This window comes from Cannabis sativa, chromosome 3, assembly GCF_029168945.1.
Source record: "Cannabis sativa cultivar Pink pepper isolate KNU-18-1 chromosome 3, ASM2916894v1, whole genome shotgun sequence".
In the NCBI taxonomy this organism is placed as follows: Eukaryota; Viridiplantae; Streptophyta; class Magnoliopsida; order Rosales; family Cannabaceae; genus Cannabis; species Cannabis sativa.
The window spans coordinates 62,414,335-62,424,613 of record NC_083603.1 but is presented as its reverse complement, the minus strand read 5'-3'; the positions used below and the strand labels follow the sequence as shown (position 1 = coordinate 62,424,613).

Genomic DNA, 10,279 nt, shown 5'->3' with positions numbered 1-10,279 from the left:
ATAATGAAAATATTAAATGATAATCCCTACTATATAAGTGGCCGGCCATGGCTAGTGGATATGGGCCCCACTTTTGCAATTTTTCTTTTTTATCATTTGATCAAAAGTAGGCTTAACTAACAAATCAAAGAACACGAATAACACTCTTGAGATTGAACCTAATCATATCAGGATTAAGATCAATTGATCTAGGATCAACTAGGTGATATTGAATTGAATAGATATTACAGTAAGTTTAATAAATCTATGTCAAAGTTCAATATCGGCCCCTTCCGATGCATACTCCATGCATCCAACCCAAGCTTTACTTTAACCAATGCTCTGGAAAGAACATAGCATTTCTCCAAATGCAAGTAAACTCTGTTGTAGATTGTCATATCAGTAAAACCCCAGTAATCTGATAAATCTAGGAATCTTTAATCACATAGTCATGTTTACTTTCAACTGTGATGACAACACAATAAACAGGTTCAAGTATGTGAAAAGGGTTTGGATGAATTTATAAATCAAATAGACAAATAATTGATAAGGTGAACCAAAACATACACAAATGAATGAAAAATACTTCTGTTTCTTTATTGATATTGAATAATATGGATTACATTGAAATAGAGTTTTATTTAGGGCATAAAACCCAACAATATGGTAGGAAATGTCGCTCCCCTATTCATTGGGATGAAACTTGAGAAAGGAAGTACTTTGGTCCGGAATTAGTTTAGAGGACCAATGAAGCTATAAACAAAATCAAGGCTCGAATGCTTACTTCGCAATGCAAGTAGAAAAGTTATGCTGATCCGAAGCGTAGAGATGTCACATTTCAGGCAGGGGAACATATTTCGTGTGGGTTTCACCAATGAAAGGTATTAGACGATTCAGGAAGCGGGGTAAGTTAAGCCCTAGGTTCATTGGGCCATTCCAGATACTTGAAAAGGTCGGACAGGTAGCGTATCGGCTAGCCTTACCACCAGCATTGTCGGTTGTCCATGATGTATTCCATATTTGAATGTTGAGGAAATATGTTTCAGACCCAACTCATATCTTGAGTTATGAAGCCCTTGAACTGTGATCAGACTTATCCTATGAAGAGAAACCTGTTCAGATCCTTGATAGAAAGGAGAAGGTTCTTCGGAACAAGACGATTACCTTGCTCAAAGTGCTCTGGAGAAACAGTAAGGTGGAAGAAGCCACCTGGGAATTAGAGTCTGACATGAGGACTCAACATCCAGAGCTATTCAGGTTAGATTTCAAGGACAAAATCCTTTTAATAGGGGGATAATTGTAATGACCACTTTAGTAATTTGGATCAGTAAAGGCCATTAGCACTAATTTTTGATATTTCTATAATTATTTATGCATTAATTATCTGTGGGTCCCATTGTTAGAAATAGGTATTAGAGTTATAATTTCTCAATTCTGGAGATTTTATTAAAGTCTAGGGGTATTATTTGACTTATATGTGAATTATGAAATTTTTGTAATTTTTGCTCGGTGACAACGAAAAATGCGATGGATGGCTAGTTTGATCACATGGGTAAGTTTAGAGCCTTAATTCTTAGTGGTATGTATATTTGAGAAAATAAAATACCGAGGTTAGGCGGGGTTATGGAGTTTGACCATTTTACCCCTAGTCTTAAAAATGCTTATGTTGTAAGTTAAGGGGCATTTTAGTCTTTTTGTTAAATGGAGAGTTAGGTGGCTGCCTAGACATGTGACACCTAGCAACTAAAATATTTAGCAAGGTAAATTCAATTAACCTTAGTTTTATTTTAGGGAAAATATAGAGAAATTAAGAAAAGTTAAGAGAAACTCTTTCTCTTCGAGCAGCACCAAACCAAGGAGGAACCAACTGATATTTAACTGTTTTTCTGGAAATTCAGTAGAGATTCAAGGGTTCTTGAAGCCAAGGTAAGCCCTAGTAACACCCTACTTTAGTTTTTGAATTTTATGGTTGGTTGATTATGTGATTTTGTTAATTGGTGCCTGTTAGGGTTAGAAATACTTAGGGTTTGGTTTTTATGATCATTTTAGGTTGATTAAAGGTTCTAGTAGCTGGTTTTACCACCTTGTGTTGAATTTATACAAGTTTGAGCTTTGAACTCAAAGCTTTGATCTTTAATGGCATGCTGGGTTTCATTGAGTTTTTCTGTGAACTACTGGATAGAATTTGTTGTGTATACCCTAATTAGGTGCTCTGGAAGGTTTGGTTGCATTTGGTGGAGTTTTGAGCAAGAAATGGGGGTTTTGGGTGAACTAGTGTAAACAGGCTAGCCGGTTTTGGCAGGGTCACTGAATGCTCCATTTTCTCAATTCTCCTCCATTTTCAGTGCCTTAGTTGGGTGTTTCCCTATTTCTTGAGCTAGCGTAATCCCTAGAGAGTATAACAGAACCTAGAGTGGTGGGTTCGAGTTTCCCAGATTAGGGTTTTGATCATGTGATTTACCCGGTTTCATTGTGTGATTAGGGCATCCATCTAGCACGAGACTTTCCATTCAGGTCGGCTAGCACACTTAAATCTGGAACGAAGGTAAGAACTGTATATAATGTGTAATATGGATATGCCAATGTATGTATATGTTTAGTGTATATGCATGCTTATAAATTATGATTCATACACCACCAACACTTGTACGGTTACGGTACAAAGTGCATTGGTAAGGTGTATGATGTCTGAAAGTACATCGTGGTGTTACCAGCAATTGTATTGGAAGGTACAAGGTGTCTGTGGTACAACACTTAACAGTACTCAAGGTGCGGTACATACCCTACCTACACTAGTACGAAGGTATACTTAGTGCATGTGGTACATGGTACATGGTGTATCTTAGTTAGAACGTTCTTACTCATCTGTTAAGCCTTGTAAATAGGTGCATGGGTGCCTAGATGCAAGTCGTTCGACTTACAGATCTGCTTCCATGTGTAGGTAAAGGAAAGGCGAAAGCTGAACAGGAGTGAGCCTAGCTAGGATGGGATTGTACATGTCGTGGCCGCGTGACCTGGAGTGTTCGGTCTGGGGACATCTGGGGTTATATTTTGTTGTCACTGTGCGACCTGGATATTGTATTTTGGCATGTTTTGTATAAAAGTTTAGAAACAAGATCCCGGTGTTTGTAAATAACTATGTAAATTATAAAGTTTAATATTTATTATAAAAGTTTTAATTTGACACATTTTTTGAGAAAAATCTTTGATTAGCAAAGATAGCACTGTAATGGAAAAACTACTGTAGCATGCCTTAGCATTAGGGCGTTATAGTAATATATTTTTCAAATGGATGGCCTAGACAACCACATTTAAAACAAAATTTGGGGAGATGCTCATACATAAATTCTATCCAAAATCTATCTTTAATCTTCGCTAGGTTGATCATTCGACCATAAGGGAGTGGTTCGGGTACCGATAGCTTCACTCGGATTCACATGAAAGGGCCCCATCCCTCATCAAAAGAGTCTTCATGGACATCCACAAACTCACCAATGGTATCGCCTATAACAGTTGCTAGTGGCTTGGACTTGCTTAAGAACTGCAGCTAATAAACATGGCTCAAAACCCAATAGATAGTTGTAATGACCGTTTAGCTTTATTATGAGAATTACCATATATTTAGGATTTTTAGTCAGAAATAGGCTTTAAGTTATTATTTTTACAATTACAGATATATATTTGAATTCTAGGTGTATTAATTATATTATATGTGAAATATTATGTTTTTTATATTTTATGTCCGACAAAAGTGGAAAGCGGTAATTCGACCAATTTTAGTGACATAGATATAGTAGAGTATCTTAGAATTAGCGGGGTAAGATAGTTAGACATTGAGAATGCCTAGAGTTATCGATAATTGTTTTGACCATTTTGCCCCTAATTATTCTTGTTTGTGATGTGGGTTGATAAAGGGCATTTTTGTCTTTTCCCTAAATTAATTACTAAACTTGGTTAGTGGAGTTTCTAGTGTTATTTTTTAGTTTTTATAAGTTTAACGTAGTTTTAAATAAAACCAATGAAGACAAGATTATTCTTAGAATTTCATTAAGTGAAAAAAAAAATACATATAACTCTTATCCTCTCCTTCTCTCTCTTGGTTTGGAACCTCAAAGAACAACCACTATTTGTTATCATTCTCCTTCAATTCAAGAATAATTCATCAAGGCTTTCTAGGGATTTTGTCAAGAAAAAAATCAAGGTGAGCTCTAACTCTTCAATCTAAGTGTCAAGTTAGGTTTTTCATGTTGTAATTTACCGAGATTTTCAAAAAATCAATTATAATAAATTAAAACTAAAGAAACAAACAATTTAGAAAAAGAAATAAATATAACACACAAAATTTTTATGTGGTTGGGACGTTAATGAGCTTTAGTCTACGAGTCGACATTATCTTAAGTTGGAAATGCCTTTGGGAATAAAATAAGCACAAGTTATCTTAGTTTTCCTAAGCAAGTATTGCAAGAGAGTTCAACCCTTAATCCGAAGGATTTGTTGGGTATTTATATTATTCAAAGAAATATACCTAGTTTCCATTTTTCCCTCAAATGTTGAATTTACATCAAATTACATAATTTGGGTTGTTCTCGTAAAGTCCAGCCCATGAAGGAGTCAATTTGTTAACTAGACAGATTGGATGAGACTTCAAGGAGGCTGGGGTCAAAGCCTATTAGTTCATATGTTGTCGCTGGGGTAACTTTATATAATAAATTGTTATCGATAAGTCTTATTTTTTTTTTTCTAAAAATACAATAATAACACATTTTTCTTAAATATAGGCTAACTCCGAGACAGAAGAACTTCCAACTACTATGAAAACTTTTAGCGATTCCACCATAAAGATAACACTTGGCGCAACAAGTACGCACAACAAGCTTATGTAAGTTTACCCTTATATTGATTTCTAAAGATTTCTTTCAATTTGTTTTGTATTCAAATTAACTATTTAATTTATTTGTTTTTACAGGATCAAATTGTTGAATTGGCTGCAAGTCAACAAACGCCCACTAAGGATTAGCCTGATGAGACTGTTGTAGATTCCACGCATTACCCCCTAGACTTTCTTGTTATGACGCAAGTACTCGGGGAGCAATCTAAACATCTAAGAGGCTTTGGCCATCTGCTGAGATTGAAGGCAGTTGGGGCCAAAAGAGCACCTACCACGAATTCATCTGCCCCACCGACTGTTACTATGGAAAAGTACGAGGCCTTACAAAAAAAAGTGGAGGGTGCAAAGTAGACAACTCAGTATACGAGGCATCAATATGAAACACAATAACTCTACCTCAAACGATTCCAAGATCAATTTGAGTATCTCTCTCGGGATGTGTCGAGTTTTAACTTGCCTTTGATGGATCTTCTATCATTCCCCACTGCTCCTGGTGTTGGATTGTCATCGCATCCTCCCGAGACTCAAAACAACAACAACGATGACATTGCCCGTCTTTAGAACATTAAATATTTTATACCACAGTTAGAACTTCACTTTTTTTTTCGAACATCTTTTAATATTTTATTTATTTACTATTAATTTTACAATTTTTTATTACTTACTAATTTTAGTACAAAACGAATATTTTCATATATTAGTTCGATTGATTTTTTTTAATTATCAATGTAATACTATTTGTTTTTTTTTTAATTATGTATCTTTAAAATATAGTTTTACATTTATAATTAATTTAATTATAATTATTATAATTATAATTAAATTATTAATTTTAAAAAAATTGTTTTGCTAGCGTATTATTGTGGCGGTAAAACTTACCCTTGAATCACTCGCGCCAAATTTAACATTGGCGTGAAAGGTTTTGTCGGGGCAATATGTGCGTTGGCAAAACTTTTTGAGCCAATCAAGGAAAAAGTCGCGAAGCTTTGTGCGCCGGCAAATATTTTCTAAGCTATCTAAGCACGGATTAGAGTCGTCGTTTGTCTCGGCGCATAAGTTTTTATAGCACAAATTATCGCCTGCACAAGCTATTTTCACCGGCGCAATTTACCTTTGTACCGGTAAAAACACTTTTACTGACCAAGTATCACTGACTTTTTTTGTCAACGTAATTATCCGCTGGCAAAGATTTTTCGACGCATTTAGTGTATTTTTGCTGGCGCAAAAATGTGCCGGCAATAGTACAATTTCTTATAGTGATCTCCGCATCTCGAAGGAGGCCTCAACCCCTCTAACGCCATTCCGTGGTCTCCTAGACCAGGAGCATTGCTATTAGGCACCAGTGGTGCCTAGCACCTTCTCGACATGTCGCTTTACGATTGGCTAACGATACTCCCTAAAAGTTATTATATGAAATTATATGAGACTCGATACTTAGTTGGACCAATAGAAATATTGACACATAGGAGGGTACTAAGCACCACTAGTGCCCTTTAACATTTCTCCCTAAACCAGCAATCCCAAATTAATTAGTTGTCACTTTTTGTTTGTTACTAACAATAACAATTCATTGTTGCATACAAGTGTGATCCTGGTGCTCAAGATCATTAGCTAGTTATAGCTTCTTTTTTTTATATTATTATCGTAATTATATATATACTAATTAATTTGTGAAATTGAATTTGCTTTCATTTGAATTGCATGGAACGTCTTAGGTGCCAATAATACAAAAGCGAACACATCATTGTTTCTTGTGTATTAGTGTAATTAGCCACGGATAGCTGAATAGGGCTTTGCATGAAAATTAATTTTTTAATGTACATAATTATGATTACCCCACTTTCAAGCTTCAACATATATGGCTCCCTTCAAGATTTTGTTTCATCGACTTTGTGGTAGGTAGATCTATAAATGCAATTATATATTACATGTATATTTATATATATATAAATAAATGAACATATATTGTTATTAGACACCAGCAGGGGCGGAGCCAGCATGAAGAATTAGGGGGGGCCAAACCATATTGTAAATTTAAGTGTCAAAAATTTCAATGTTTTTATTAAATTCATAATTAAAATTAAAATACAGAACGTCTTTCTTGCATATCACGAAAATCATCGATAAGTGAATCTATACTAAATTTTTTGGCGATTTCCCTTTCAATATAAACGAGCAAACAATCACTTAAAAATTCATCTTCCATCTTGTTGCGAAGTGTAGTCTTCACTATATTCATAGCTGAAAAGGATCGTTCTGTGGTAGCTGTAGAAACTGGAAGTGTAAGAATAAGAGTTATAACTTTATACACAATTGGAAAAATCTCTGCTTTTCTAGTTTTTACCAACCACTGACATAAATCAGAAATGGTTGCCAAAACTGTAAAATCAGGAAGTTCTCGTACATGAGCAAAATGTTCAAATTGTGTCCTTAGTTGTACCATCTCGTATTCTGTAAAATCTTTTGGGTAAAATTTTTGTACCAACTTGCAAATATCATTAATTCTGAATGATGTGTGTATCTCTCTTGGATCTAAAGCTGAACTAAGAATGAGTAACTCCACTGTGTTATCATTGAATTTGTTATTTAATTCTTGTAGTTGAAAGTCTATCACTGCATTGAAAAGATCAACTCTGTAATAATGCTCCACTGTAATTGCATCTTGTTGACCACGACTTCTTCCTCTTTTTGTAGTATAGTGAGCATTAAAATCTGGCACAGGTATATTAACAGGTTCACAAAAAGATTTCACCTCATCAACTAATTCATCCCATCCATCTTCTCTCAATTTTTGAATGAGAGTCTTAGTGGATGAAACAAGATGCATTGCATTTAAAATATCTTGAGACTGAAGTTGCAAAGCTTGACAGAGTATATTTGAAATCTCTAGAATTTTTTTCATAAGATGCAAAATAAAAACAAATTCAAAAGAAGTTAATGACTCATTGCGCTTACATGAAGCACCAACAATATTAACAATGGAGTTCAACTTTGTAAAAAATTGATGGACAGGAATAACTTCTCTAGATGCAGCAACTAATGCCAATTGCAAACGATGTGCAAAACAATGAACATAGTAAGCATAAGGACATTCACTTAAAATTAAAGCTTGTAAACCATTCCATTGTCCACGCATGTTACTTGCGCCATCATAACCTTGCCCACGAATAGATTGAACATCAAGACTATAATTAGAGAGTATAGAGAAAATACCTTCTTTTAATGTTAAAGCAGCAGTGTCTTTGACATGAATAAGCCCGAAAAAACGTTCTTGCACATACGCATCTTTATCAACAAATCTCAAAACAATTGACATTTGCTCTTTCTTAGATTCATCTCGTGCTTCATCAACTATTACTGAAAATTTTGCATCACCAATTTCTTCACGAATCGCGTTTCTCACTTTATTTCCCAAGACATGCAAAACTTGTTTTTGCGTTGTTGGTGATGTATATGTTGCATTTCGTGGAGCTTTATCCAAAACTTCTGCTACCTTATCATTATAGGAAGTTATGAAACTTAATAACTCTAAAAAGTTTCCCCGATTAATTGAAGTTTTAGATTCATTGTGACCTCTAAAAGGGCATGCTTGAAATGCTAACCACCTAATCCCCTCAATTGATGTTTTCAAACGAAGTCTATTGTCAGCGATTTCTTGTGATGTGAAGTTCGCAAACCTTCTTCCAATATGTGTTGGTTGGTTCATGAGATCTGCAACTGCTTTCTCAGCATTTCTATGAGGTGAATTTATATCGTCTCCAATATGTGCTAAAAATGCACAATTTTTTCCTCTCACTTTTTTCCATGATCGAAATCCATTAACAGTAAATGCATTCAATCTAGGATGTGCATCTTTAGAGTGAAATAAAAAGCATGGTAGACAAAATGCAGCATGTACTTTAGGAGAATATTCCAACCAAGATGGAAATAGCTTAAACCAAGATGACTGAAAAGAACGTGAATGAGCTTCTTCTGATTTTTGATAGCTAGATAGTATAATCTGAAATGGACCAGCTTTAATGTAAGCTCTGCGAACTTCATCACGCTTCTCAGGTGGATACTCCCATATTGGCGGGCGTATTCCTGGATCACGCTCTAATGAATTAATATCAAACCCTTCTTTAATGTCAAGTCTTAAAGACTTTATTGGCCGATTTTTTGAATTTTCATGATCTACATCCACTGATACTGATGGATTTGATGAGACATCAGATGTTGAAACTTCAACATTCTTTCTTTTGAAAAATGTATCAATTGTAGTTGATTTTTTCATCTACAATTAAAAAGAACTATATATATTAAACAAATTATTAACAAAATCCTATCCATAATAATTAATAAACAAAACTATAACAATAAAAAGAGTTTATAACATGTGTTTATGTATGTATATACTTTTATATTAATCTATCATTAAGTATCACTCTAAATAAAAAAAAAATTATTAGTAAAATTATTTCTTTTCATTGTGCACCTACTCAATTTATATTTATATATAATTCTAAATAAAATATAAATGACAATTAAAGTTATATCAACTATTTGTATGTATAATATTTGAGAGAAAGAATAAAATTAGAACTTGGATTGATTTAAAATGTATATACTATTTTCTATAAGATACCTTTACTTGTTATTTGATATTCACCACTGCTCTTTGATGTGGACTGCTATTTAATTCATTCCTGTAAAATTGCTACCACAAATTAATTATAGATGTTATTTTCTATCTTAATGATAAAAAATGTATCTATAGAAATAGTCAAAGTAAAACATAATTCAATCACCTTATTTGTAAAAATGGTGGCTCATGTAATAGGTATAGAATGAGAGAAGAAGAGAATGATAATACCTAATTATCTATGAGAAAGGAAGAAGAGAATAATAATACCTAATTATCTATTTTGAAGGTCTTTTAAACATTTTAGTTTCCACTTTTTATTTATTGTTACAAAATAAATTTAAAAAAATGTCTTGCTAATTGCTATTAATGAAAAAAAATAATTATTTAAAAAAAAAAAAGGAAAGAAGTGATTGATTTTATAGAATATATATATATATATATACATATATAGTAATTGATGACATTGACGTGTTGGTATATTTTTGCTATCTTTTCCTTTAAAAATAAAAAATATTTGACCATGACTTAAGGGGGCCACCAGCCAATATAGTGAATACATATTAATTAAAAAAAAAATTATATATATATATAATAGAATATGTAAATTCTTGGGGGGGCCATGGCCTCTTTAGATGGCCAAATCCCTCCGCCCCTGGACACCAGTGTTATTTAGTAATATTAAATTATATATGATCTGATATTTTTTTTTTTTTTTGAGGCGGTATATGATCTGATATTTAATTAGACTAATATCAATATAACACCTAAGAGAGTGCTAGTCACCACTG

At 33.5% G+C, this 10,279-nt stretch overlaps 1 protein-coding gene across 1 annotated transcript; it reads right to left on the bottom strand.

Annotated features, from left to right (window-relative positions):
- Positions 1-6,947: 6,947 nt before the first annotated feature.
- On the bottom strand, positions 6,948-9,140 carry LOC133036221 (uncharacterized). The gene has a single exon (XM_061112736.1). It carries the CDS (start codon positions 9,138-9,140, stop codon positions 6,948-6,950), a length of 2,193 nt encoding a protein of 730 aa, XP_060968719.1.
- Positions 9,141-10,279: the final 1,139 nt, after the last annotated feature.

What these genes read in the sequence shown, in the direction of transcription:
- LOC133036221 (XM_061112736.1), bottom strand. Translation starts at nt 9,140, where the DNA reads ATGAAAAAATCAACTACAATTGATACATTTTTCAAAAGAAAGAATGTT.